Source organism: Archocentrus centrarchus, chromosome 10 (assembly GCF_007364275.1).
Source record: "Archocentrus centrarchus isolate MPI-CPG fArcCen1 chromosome 10, fArcCen1, whole genome shotgun sequence".
Classification (NCBI taxonomy): domain Eukaryota; kingdom Metazoa; phylum Chordata; class Actinopteri; order Cichliformes; family Cichlidae; genus Archocentrus; species Archocentrus centrarchus.
In genome coordinates, this window is record NC_044355.1 from 24521767 (window position 1) to 24535153 (window position 13387).

The 13387-nt window shown below is 40.2% G+C and overlaps 1 protein-coding gene across 1 annotated transcript in view; it reads right to left on the bottom strand.

Annotated features, from left to right (window-relative positions):
• Positions 1–3547: 3547 nt before the first annotated feature.
• polr1d (RNA polymerase I and III subunit D) overlaps positions 3548–13387 on the bottom strand; it is a 42890-nt gene continuing 33050 nt past the window's right edge. The window contains exon 5 of the mRNA XM_030740210.1: positions 3548–3691. Coding sequence (XP_030596070.1) covers positions 3563–3691 — 129 coding nt within the window. The 3' untranslated portion in view covers positions 3548–3562. The remainder of the gene's footprint in view (positions 3692–13387) is intronic.

Genomic DNA, 13387 nt, shown 5'->3' on the forward strand with positions numbered 1-13387 from the left:
TGATGCTCATGTGCCCATTGTTGGTGCTTTCTGTGGGTGACAGGGGTCAGCATGGGCACCCTGACTGGTCTGCGGTTATGCTGCCCCATACACAACAAACTGTGATGTACTGTGTATTCTGACATCTTTCTAAAAGAACCAACATGAACTTTTTCAGCAAATTAAGCTACAGTAACTCATCTGTTGGACAGGACCACATGGACCAACCTTTGCTCCCCATGACCCTGTCGCTGGTTCACCACTGTTCCTTGCTTAAACCACTTTTAATAGATACCACTGCAGACCAGGAACACCCCTCAAGAGCTGCAGTTTTGGAGATGCTCTGACCCAGTAGTCTAGCCATCACAATTTGGTCCTTGTCAAACTCACTCAAATCCTTACGCCTCCCATTTTTTCTGCTTCTAACGCATCAACTTTAGGACAAAATGTTCACTTGCAACCTAATATATCCCACCCACTAACAGGTGCCATGATGAAGAGATAAGAGATAACCAGTGTTACTGTATCCAATTCACCACAGTGCTCATAATGTTATGCCTGATTAGTGTGTCTAAAGGCTAAAAATGTCATGGTCCTGGGTCTGGGACCATGGGTTCTAGGTTGAGTTTTAATCCCCCATTTCATTATATTTATAGTTTTCAGCCATGTGTCCCACCTGCTTTGTCTCTCTTCATTATCAATGTGTATATGTCTCTGTCTCCCTGTGTTCAGTGTCGTGTCATACTGTTTACTGTTGTTTGTTTCATCATCTGTCTCCCGCATGTTTCCCCACTTGGAATTACAGACTTTGTTTTCACCTGCTTATTGGATTATCTGTTTCTACAAATAAAAGGTCACGTTTGTTTATTCCGCTTTGACATAGCACTCTCTCCATTCACACCATCACATGACAAAAAATTAAATTTTTTCCAACTGCTGGTCATTGTTCACAAAAGCCGATGAATTTTAAAAAGCTAATAAAACGTTAAATTGTCATCAGACAGCAGCCGGTTAGCCTGTTGTTGAATTTCTGCAAATATGTTCTTTCCTTTGCACTTCAGAAGGAACGTTTACTGGCATGAAACCAAAGGCTGCACAAATCTGATCGGTCAGCGTTACTTGGCCTGAAAGTAGACTACAAAAGGCAACTAAAGCCTATCCACCAGGAGCTTCATGGCATGGATTTCTGTTGCTGAACAGCTGCATACAAGCTTTCCATCATCAAGCACAACCCCAAGCATCTGATGGAGTAGTATCAAGCATGCCACCACTGGACTTTGTCCTGGGTTTCTATGGCAGAGCCGCTCCTGCAGTCGTAATGTGTAGGTGGTCCAGTACTTTGGTGCATACAGTGTTTATCTGAAAAGTCAATCCCTAGCTGCAAAAATTTATCTAGCCTATCACTTCATGTTGTTATTTAGGTTAGGAGACAAGGTTTAAAAAAAGCAATTTATATATTTTGGAATGATTTACTGTATGTTTCAAAAAAATCAAACATTCTGAAAAAAACCTACCGTGGAGGTGACAAAAGCAGGATGAGCATTTGTCAGAATTATGAACAAAAAAAAAAAAAATACTGTAATTTTCCTTTTCAGTGAAGAAACCAGTGACTGCTTTTCAGGAACGCGAGATGTTATTCCCCCCAATAACCTACTGGAATCAAATCTACAAAATAAAATTATGGCTTCAAACATCTGTGACGGTGTTTTAAATTTAGAGGAAAAGTCCTTAGCACTTCAGAAATTTAGAAATAGACACACATATACTGCATTACTGTGCAAAGGTCTTGAGCCACCGCTCATTTCTTTATGTTTTGCTAGGAAAATGGGTGCAGCAATTTATTGAAATGTGTGCAAACATACATGGAAATACAACATATGAGGCAAAAACAAGAGTTTGTACAGTTCTAACGAGCTTTAAATATTTGGTGTGACCACCTTTATTCTTCAGCACAGCCTGAACTCTCTCAAGCAGCTTTCTTGTCATTTCTTTAAGCAGTCTTCAGGAATAGTTCTCCAGGCTTCTTGGAGGACATTCAAAGCTTTTTTTTGGATGTTGCTGCATTTTGTTCTGTTCTCTGTCAACATGATGCCACAGTGCTTCAATGATGTTGAGGTCTGGGCTCTGGGGAGGCCATTATGCATCTTTCTTTCGGGGGATTCTGCGTTGGCAGTGTGTTTGGGATGACAAGCTGAAAAATGAAACTGTTACCAATCAGATGCTTTCCAGATGGTATTACATGGTGGATTAAAATCTGATGGTACTTTTCTGCATTCATAATTTCATCAATTTTGACAAGATTCTTCAGCACCACTGGCTGAAATGGAGCTCCAAACCATGACAGACCCCCCCACCCTATTTTCACATGGCTTTAGACGCTCAGTGTTGTACTTCTCTTCTGACCTCCTCTTCCCATATTAACAACAATTTGAACCAAAAGTTTGAAATTTGGATTCATCACTTCATCTGACCTGTTGCTGCTGATTTTCAGTCCAGTTCTTGTGTAATGTGGCATACCTCAGCCTTTTCTCCCTGTTTCCATTCATCAAGAATGGCTTCTTAACACCACCCTTCCACTAAGACCATTTCTGATGAGGCTTCAGTGAACAATAGATGGATCAACTGAAGCGCCAGATGTATCTCTCAGGTCCTGTGTCAGGTCTTTGCTTTTCCTTTTTTTTTGTGTGCATGTTTTTTCAGATACTGTTCATCTGCTGTAGATCATTTTTTTAGGCTTGCCACTTATCCAGATTCCTCAGTTTTTTTAATGACACATATTACAAGGTATGCTAAGTTTCCACCTAATAGCTCTTTGGGAATCACCTTGTTGGTGCAAAAAATATTATTTTATGCGTGATAACTGTGTTATCTTTGGATTTTTTGTGCGTTTTAGTGACAGGATGCTGGTAACAAAGCACCAAAAGATACACTTTAAAGCTGGTTCTTTGTTAAGTTGTCTGTTATTTGTAGAAGCAACACTGCTCCATCCCTTGAGTTAGGAGCCTTTTTATGCTTTAATGGCTTAATAAACACATAAAAAAACATTCCTCTGAAAATGGTCAGGTGCAAGGACTCGACTGAAAATGGGTGAAAAAGCAGCCAAAGAAAAACTCTGAAAGACCTTCAGAAAGCCTGGAGAACCATTGCTCAACCACTTTAAAAGCAATTACAAGAAAGTCTGGCTCCTTTGAAGCAAAAATATAAATATATAAAAAAAAATAATAATACATTTTCAGATGCTCACTATCTCCACTGTTCGATTTACAGTGCATGTGATGCTACACCAGAACAGAAGAGAAACTTAGTGTTATGGCTCTTTCATAAACCTCCATAATTTGATTCCACTTCAGCTGCTGGGCCCTGAGCTTACGAGTGTGACAGGATTTGCTTTGGTTTTGACATTCCAGAAATGAAGCCGGTAAAAAAAAAAAATTTCAAATGAAAATCAGTCTAGCCATAATCCCACAGTTCAATAAAGAGAAATCATTTGGAAAAACTGAACATTATTTATTGATATACAGAATTCAGTTAATCTATTTGGCGGTTAGACTCCGATGACCCATTGAAGCAGAACAGAATCCCATCAATGATAGGAATTAGGGCAGGTCTGGATGCTGGCGGTGCTGGTGAAGATAAAGATGGAGGCTTGGATGGCGCACTGAGTGATTTGGATGATGTGGAGACGGGGAGGAGATGGGTTGCACGAATGAGTCTGCAAGGAAGAATGACAGGTAAGCACTGAGATTTAAAGTGTGCAAAGTGGAGACTGATTGGCTTTAAGTATGCAGGCAGAAAGACGATTGGGCTAGAGCAGTGACGTCAGCTTTGAGTTTGACAGCATGGAAAAGCAGAAGTGTTGTGAATAACACACTAGCAGCCAAACACCCAGAAAAGCAGACAGAGGAGAAAAAGAAGACCTATCTTACTATAATCTGCATTTAATGGGCATAAGTCATTACATCTGCCAAGTTCTTTATTCCTTTCATTCTACTTTCATTCTAGTTTTTTTTAGCAGGTTTCTTACATGTAAACTGGCTAATAGAAACAGGTTAATAAGAGCTGAATTAACAGTTGTAAATGAAAAAAAAGCTGGTGTTTGGACCCAACAAGGAACAGACTTTAACTCTGATAATATAAGTAATCAAATGCTTCCTATATTTAGCCTGATTATATTTTTATTCTGTATTTCCCCAAACAGTGAAAACAATCCACCACAGTTCCTTGCACCAAAGCAAACTTCCCAAATCTCTGAATGACCTCAGACCCACAACCTTGAATTCTTTAATTATAAAGAAAAAATATTTTTTTTAAAAAATCAGCAGCAATGAACATCTTCTTGACTCATTACCATTTTCTTGCAGAAAGTACAATGGGATTCAGGATGTCATACATGGTTTTCTGTCTTTTGTGTTCATAAATTCTGGATTTAGTGTTACATTTATGTGGCTCTGTGTGCTAAACGGGTTACCCTCTGGTTCTGGTGCATCGCACTGCAGCATAACTAACAGCCCCATGGGGACAAATAAAGTCAGGGACTAATTTATGGTCAGATTTTCCAGAACTCCTGAAAAACCATAAAAATCCCACAGCAAAGGGTGACAGAAGATCATGCTGACAGCAGCATGATGTTCAGCTTTGTTATGTTGCTTTATTTGTTTTTAAAGGGGTGTAGTGGCACAAAGACAGGTGTTAGAGGAGAACCAGGCAGTACACTGAAGCTCCAAACACATGGTATGTCTTCCAGCTGCACTGGGGCTGGAAACCACATTTAAACCATAGTTTTCCCTCAATACAGATGTCCTTTATGGAAGACAGGGGAGGAAAGATGTAGTAAACGATTGTATTCTATATGTTTTTATGTATCCTGAGACGTATCTCTCATACTAAGAATGTGGCCCCTCTAGCATCATGCAACATAAATATCAATCAGTGACACATCATGCTCTATGGGAAACTCAAGTCTTAAGTTTATCAACTTAGCACAAAAGGTAAGGAAATTAGTGTTTGGTGGATATTTCTTAGTTGTAACAATGCTTCTTATTTCATTGGAAAGCCTGTTTATTTCCCCTTAAATGGTGCCACATTTGTGGGATGAGCAGCAGAGTTGAGTATGTAGGTTGCGTTCATGAAAAACTTGTCAAATCTTCTCTGCCGATTCCAAACAGCTTATTCTGCTACTGTTTCTCATTTCAAACATGCTCAAAGTATTTTGCAAGCTATTGTTTCAAACTCCGAACTGCTGAACAAGAAACATTCAACCCCATGAAGTTATCTGCCTGCATCCATCCTTGTTGCTGTCTTTGTGTATCAGAGGTTTCCTGCACAGGGCCTTAGCAGAAAGGAAGTACCCACCTATCCTGGCTCTAACACTAGCTATCTCATACTGTTGTTGCTAAGGAGACCCTTTGCCCTGAAGCCAACACTGCAAACGTTGCTTATCCAGTAATATTTCGGATGTGTGCAGCAGGTTTCCCAGCTGTTGATGTTAGCTGAAAGTCGCTGTTCCTGTTCCCAGGGTAGAACCAGCCAGGGCGGATGGGAATTGTTAGAGTGTTGAGGGAGGGTTGTGACATCTGTCTTTTGGGGTTATCACTGAGCTACTAATTGGAAAACCTGTCAAAAAGTTTTTTAAAAAAAATCTCCATGCAACGTGAGGAAACTTTCCTCGATTCTCAGTGCCAGGCCTCCCACAGAATCAGTCACACCTGAAAAATGACACCAGGCAGGTGTGGAGGGAGCAGAGAGGGAGATTGAAGATGTCAAAATTGTTTTCTTCGAAACAATTTTTCATAATCGCCCTGCAGTAATGCCTCGTCTTAATGGTAATATCATGTAGCCACTATAAAGGAACCATGCCAACAGATGTACACACATGCATAGGCCCAGCTATACACTAATATAATACAGAACTAGGAAACAGATTGCTACCAGATGTGCTTTTGCTCTGCGTCAACTATATGACCATTTCAAACCTTACTCAGATATTCACCAGAAAACTACAGTTATCCTGAAATGTAATTTTCTGGTAAATATTTGGCAGAGAAACATCGTCATCCATCAGTCCAAGAAACTCGTGACAGATTGTTCAGGTTGTATCACTGGGGAAAAATCCCTGACTGGATCATTTTGCAATTTTTCTCCAGTTTTACGTACATTTGATATCCAGCAGTATTTTCTTTATTCGTAAGGGAAGAAAACAAAGAAGTGAAACTCTTTCGGTCACAGAACTGGTTTGGAACACATCAAAGCATAAATTCCAGGCTCAATGAAGAGGTTTCTCTGCAATGTTCCCTACTGTTCTTGTGCCTACCGCCAAGTGCTATCATACTACAGAAACAGCAACATGCAGAAGAGAAAACTATTAGAGTGTTAATAGTGCTGTCTTTGGAAGGACTAATGACCACCTTCTGCTCAACTCATTCCCTAATCCTGTCAGTCTACAGCCTTATGTTTAGGTTTTATATCAGAGCCAAGGCTCAGCTTTAAATCCAACAATACGCTGATCAGCCAATCCATCTATCAGTTTGTCTGACCCCATCCCTCAGTTATACTGCTCCCAGGGTGGAACAGATTCTGTACTTAAATATTCAGAACCTTTAAGCAAGTGATGGTATTTTCAATGCCACACTTTTTTTGGTTTCTATTTGTAGTTTGCTTGTAGTCGAGTGCTATTGATCAGTCATATCGGAGCAGGCTGATGGTTTAGTTTGTTATTAGCTTTTTAAAAGCAGCAGCAGCAGCAGAAACAACGATGTGCAGACAGAAGCCGAAATCTTGGCTCACATAGCTGCTGTCTACTCGAAAAGCCCTAAAACGTTTCTCTCATTTCTTTCAGAGGCTTAGTCAGCAGACTGGACAATGGGTTGCAGAAAGTTCATGAAGCACTGAGCACCTCATGCCTCCTTTGTGCACTTTGACCCCACTATGCATTAACTTTGCCTGCTCACTCTCCTTTGTGTTTTTCTTCTGAGGGCATTGCACCACTTGGTGTTGTAGTAACCACTATTATGTCAAAATGATATACAAAATAAAGAAAACCATATTGTTCTTATCTTCTGTCTCTTCTAAGAGAAATCAGAAAAGCAGCTGATCATTGGCTAGACTCTGCAGGGCTCCGGCATACAGGTGAATATTTGAATATGCTGGAACGGTGAAAGTGACAGAAAAGGGAGCACGTGGGAAAGTTCCACCATGACTGCTCCTTCCTTCTTTTTGTTGTCAAACCAAAACAATTTTACACATTCACCAAATCAGTCTAAACCAGAGTGACTAAAAGCCTCACATGCATCTATTTGTGTCTCAGTTCAAGAGCTTGCTTTTTACATCATTCCATTTTTAGGATGATTTGAACTCATACTGGGAATCCCATAGGCACTTCCATAAAACAGCTGAGTCCCTTTGAACCAAATACTGAAGTAATGATAACTTGGACTTGATGCAAGGACTGGAATGCACAATCCCGAGACAGTGGATCAACACAAGTTCTTTGCAGCTTTTGCAAGAATGATGATTGAACTCTGGGCTCGAGGTCTAACAATGCTGTTTAATTTCCCGCATCCTAATGTGGCAGTGTTCCTGTGGAGTCCAAACTCCACTTTCATCACTCATATACAGTTCCTGTTCAATCGAGCCAAAACATAAGTGATTATTCTCCCCTGAGATTTAGGTTTGTCTAGCCACTGAAAGATTGAGTTCAGCTGTGCTCTGAATCTATGTTTCCCCTCATTAATAGCCAATCCATCCAGAGCTAAGTCAGCTGAATAGAGCAAATAATGGACCATTATTTCATCCAGATATTCACTCATTTTTGAGCATAGAAATAGTCCATTGGCCACCCCAGTGGCAAGAAGCCTCAATGCATGTTGTTGTCCGTCATTTCCCGTCCCCACACTTGTGTGTGTCATTGAATAAAGGCTAAACTCTGCAGAATAGAGGTATTTTGGGGGTTTCAGCATCATGTCACTGAAAGATACAGAGTAAAAACTATAGTTTGGTTGTTTGTATGTTTGTTTGTTTTTGGGGGGGGGGTGGAAGTTCTGGACCTTTAGAGAAGACCCACAGAAATTAAATCTTTCTGAAAGAGTTACTAAAACTCTTCAGATTGAGCCGCTTTGTCTGGTAACTTTGTAGGGTGCACTGCCTAACTGGAACACATAGTGTAGTCTGACCACAGAATTATCGCTAGTTCAAGGATCTATGTTGTTATCATGCCACTCATTTCAAAAACAGACGTGACTTCAAACAGCAACACAGTCTCAAAAAGCCACCCTCTGAGAACTTTTAATACTTTTAATCCATTCAAAAATATCTCTCTCCCTTCACAGCCTAATGATACTAGATCAACAGCCAGAGTTGTAAGGATGCTACGCTCTACCTCACAGTGGAGCACCAATTGAGGAAATCTGTAGAGGAAAGCCTCCTGCTGTGAAAAGAGCAGTTCTGGCATCAGGCAGTAACTTATGTTCTTACTGCCAGGTCACAAGCGAGCTGAAACAGGAAGAACAAAACTGCAAAACCAGAGCTTCTTAGATTTGAGGTGATGATTTTGTCCTGGAGGGTTTGCAGGGTTGCTGAAGAACAGGGGTACACCTGACAATAAAATAAAGGGCTGACTGGATTCATCTTGATGTTTTTTTTTGTTTTGTAATTCAAACCTCCTGGTTGTGTGGGGTCTTTCTGTGTGGTGTTTGCGTGTTCTCCCTGTGTCTCCGTGGCTTTCCTCCGGGCACTCGGGCTGTAAGTGTAAGTGTGATTCTAAACTTGCCGTGTGAATGTTATCTGCTGGTATTTGGTGATCTGTCCAGGGTGTAGCCTTCCTCTCACCCTGTAAAGCTTTTATAAGCAATTTTATAAGCAAGATAAGCAATTAAGAAAATAGATGAATGGATGTCTGGCTTTTTGAATCACAGTTATATACACTCATCAAGGGCATGAATATCATGGTAGTTTGGGGCATTTAATGTCTTCTTTGAACTGTTCTTTTTCCTGGATGGAATGATTGTACGGCATACAGATGAGGACAAAATTATTTCTAAACATACCAGTTTTCTTTAGAGAGCATAAACTATTTCTATATGCACACATTTGAATTATTTCTGAAAAAAGCAAAGATGACCAGGGTCAATATTATTAGCCTCCTGAAGAACTGAGCTTTTGATTGAGCCATAGCATAAACCACTGCTAAACAATGATGTGTTTTAACCTTGTAATGCTCAAAGGTTGTGAAATCAAGTTAAAACTGAGGGTTATCCAATTTAGACACACCATAAAAACTTCAGCAAGGGTTTGAGGCATCACATGAGAGAGCATTGTGCCAAAAACATAATAAATCAGTTTAGCCTTGAGAAAAAAAAAAGTGTTGATGCTCACAAAGCAGGAAAGCCATCACAGTGTTCCAAGTGTCAAGAACTGGAGTGAAAAATATCATCAGGAAATTCAAAGAGAACAGAACAAGCCTGGCAGAGGTAGGAAGCGAAATATTTCAAAGACTCCGGAAAGAAAACTAGTGACAGATGTGTCTAAAGACCCCAGAACAGCTGCCAAGACACCAGTGAATGACTCAGCCAAGTTGGGAATTGTAGTTTCAAAGAAGACAATCACTAGAGCCTCGTATAGGAATGCACCGCGAGGTTTCAGACCAAGAAAAAGTCCACTTCTGCAGAAGAGACACCTTCAAGCCAGACTGATGCTGAGGACAACCTGGAGAAAGATTATGCATACTGGAAGCGCGTCCTTTGGTCAGATGAGATTAAAATAGAGCCCGTTGGCCACAGAGACGCAGCTTATATTTGGAGAAAGAAAAGAGAGGCGTACAACCCAAAGAACACCGTCCCCACAGTGAAACATGGTGGCGGGAGTATTATGCTGTGGGGATGCTTCAGTGTGTCTGAGACAGAGAATCTCATCAAGGTGGAAGGAATCATGAAGAAAGAAGTTCATTTGAATTGGTTGATTTCCTGGCACGGACCCGACTTCTAAGCATAGTGCACAAATTTTCAGCAGGGTTGAGGTCAGGGCTTTGGGAAGGCCATTTCAGAAGCTCAATGTTAGCCTGCTTCCAAAACCAGCTTTGATGTGTGTTTGGGCTCACAGCTGTCTGGCTGCTGATTTGAGGTGATGTTGAAGAATTTGGAGGTAGTCCTCCTTCCTCATTATTCCATCCACTTTGTGCAGTGTGCCAGTACAAACGGCAGCAAAACAGTTCCTGACCGTCCTAACCAATTTTCTCTCACCCGAGGGTGACAGTTTGGGTCTTCTTCCAGACCTCGGCAAAGTGGTGGCACATCCAAATAACTTGTACTTATGTAAAATTGTTTAAACTGATCTTGAAATCTGTAGTTGTTTAGAAATGGCTCCAAGAGACCTTCCCAATTTGTGTAAGTCTACAATTTTCCTTTCCATTGTTCGGAGTATTGGTCAATCCAATGAGTGCTGTCAAATGAATCCTTTTCATGCTTGCAAAGAGAAACTGCCAGTTGAGGTGACTCATGATCACTAATGGAAAGTTAATAAATCTTGGCCTTGACCAATAAAGGGTATTGTAGAACCTTTAGCAGCACTTATAATAGATTTAAATGACTCTATGTATACTTTTGACCCTTTGTAGATTAGAGAAAATCCAAAATAAATTCAAAATTTTGCGCCCAGTTCTAATTTTTTAAGTCAAAAAGAGCAGTTCAAAGAAATCATTAAAAGCCCCAAATTATTATGACATTCATCTTTATTATTACTTGTTAGTCAGGCTGGCCATGTTTATTACCACTAAACTCTGCTTTGCTAAGCTGGATTTTTAAATGTATCTGTCTCAGGCATGTCTTCATATTTGCTGCTAATGTTCTCAGATCAAAATAAAATATAATGTAACTTCAAATGTCAGAATTTCAGAAGCGTGTAAGTTTTAGTTGAGCAAAAAGAAACATTTTGCCTCCGTTTGGCTTCACGTTTAGAAAGAAGCATTCGTTGCTGGTGCTGCTCAGCCTCTGTCAAAAGTTACATGACCAGCCTACAAGAAGAGATGGATTCAATTTGCTGGTATTGTTAACCAGTAAATTTCAAGATATTCTCCCATAATGTGAATTATCAGACTAGCTGTACCCTTGAAAGAATTTTTTTGGGTATTCATATCTTCTCTTTTCAATTTTCAGATTCAGAAAAAAGTTATCAGACATCAAGTTGAATCCCTTTTATTGCCAGTTCAGGGATTTCATATTGTAGTGCTCATCGTTTATTTGATCAGACACAAAGGCAAGAAGCTCAAGAGTCTGTCAGGGCCAGAAGACCTGATTGGTGACCTATCCGCGTCACACCCCCACCTTTTTCCCAAATGTGTGCCGGGATAAACTCCAGCCCCACCGCAGTCTGGGTCAGATAAGTGGTTAAGAAAATGGATGGATGGTTAGATGGAGATAGCGCCAGGTTACACCAGTCCTGTCTGCTGTACATGTCCAGTATCTTTAAGTGATATAAACCAGCTGTTAAACACTAATGTTGAGTGACCAAGCATTGTTCAAAACCAGAGATGTTTGTTTTCACTTCTAGTTATAACATCCTTCATTACAAAAATATGTCAAACATCAGTTTGTGGGAACACATTATTTACAAAATTATAGGGTAAGAGTGTTGTAGGAAAAAACTGTGGATTTCTATGCTAATATTAAGAAACTCAAGAGTTCCCGAGGTTGAGGGGATGTAAATAAAAGACGCGAAAACGCTTGTTTTTGTGCCTTTTCTGGAAGCAGAACATGATGTGTTGAAATTGGATTTATCACATTACAACAGAAAGAAGAAGTATGAATTGTGTGCTTGTGTGGCTTCAGGCAAAAAATAGCTCTGATGGGTGAAAAGAAATTAAGCGACAGAAAGGTTTCAGCAACGATGAGAGGGTTTTTTTTTGTTTTGGTCTTTTTTTTTTTGGCATTCCCAGAAAAATTAGAAAAACACTGGCAGTTTTAAAGACAGGGAGGGTGGTGTAAACAAAGAGTCTTAACAAGTCTGGGGATTATTTTTTGCGTGCCTCAGGTGGTTTGAGGTGCAGAAAGAAACATCCTATCCAAGAAATGCTCATCAGGTTCCTCATACTAGACAGCAAGCCTGAAGTGTCTCTTCCTTTTTGAGCAGAAAATAACTGAGACTCCAAAATAAAGTGCTGTTGTATTTGCTGCAGTCCAACTTCAGAGTTTGGGTGCTTCCTGTGGAAGAGGAGGACAAAGAAGGAAGTGCTCTAAAGAGCGTCTGTGTCCATTTGCCAAGGCCACATTGTCTAGAAGGACAACACATCCTCTCCTCTGACTCTCTGTCTCCTCAAGTGCACACAGGTGCAGAGCAATGCAACATTAAGTAGTGCATGTAATGGTGATAATGTCTGTTAATGGTTTAATAATATGAGGCTGTGGTAATGACAATAATGATGCGCCAGGAATAGTCACCTCCCAAAATAGAGCAGGGGATGTGTGCCATTAAACAGACTCCACAGAAAGGTCCTTTGTTTCGTGTCAGTGTGTGTGTGTGTGGGTGTGTGTGTGTGTGTGTGTGTGTGTGTGTGTGTGTGTGTGTGTGTGTGTGTGTGTGTGTGTGCGTGTGCGTGTGCATGTGATTCACACATGCAGCAAGTAAATGCATGTGCGAGCCTGTGTATTTTGCAAAGAGTGAGAAACAATTTCACCATTATTGCATATTTTGAATCGTAGAACACTCTAAGATCATGTGACAGCAGACGTGCAGGATGTACACATAAAATATTTGTGCAAGCACTCAGTGTGTGTTTGTATGATAACAAGTGTGTAGCAGCTTTTGAATACTCTGAAACAGCTGAAGTAAAAAGAAGTGTTACATTTACACCTCCAGCTAAAGGCAGGTGTGAAAGTCAGCACCCCGGGAGACCCTTTTACACCCTCTTACATGCTCTAAGTACATTTGCATATTGTAGTCATGTATGCAGTCACAACATAGGGCAAGACTATCTTTTAATAACAATAAATGTATTGAATAAGACACTATTCCTTTATGAAATGTGATTTTAAAAAAATGCTAAATTTGACTAAACTTAATGCCAAAGGATACATGTAGTGTTTACTAGTGCTATAATAACTTAAAGAGTAGCGAATGTTTTTTAAAGGAGCTCCAGTTCTGGACAAAAATGACATATTAAGAAAGAAGGGAGTTTTAAAAAGTTTATTTGGTAAAATTTTATGTATTGTCAACGTGTTGCAACTGTCCCCCTGGGCTGGGCTCAGTCAGAGCACCGGCTTCTTCCATTTGAATAAATCATGTAAATATTTTCATTTCATGTCTAATAGCCCTTCAGTGGAGAACGGCTGAAGGCAAAAAAGATTCCCATAAGACAAGTAAACAGCAGAGAGAAACCGGCATATTACACATTTATTACTTGTGCGTTATCAGCTGCAATAAC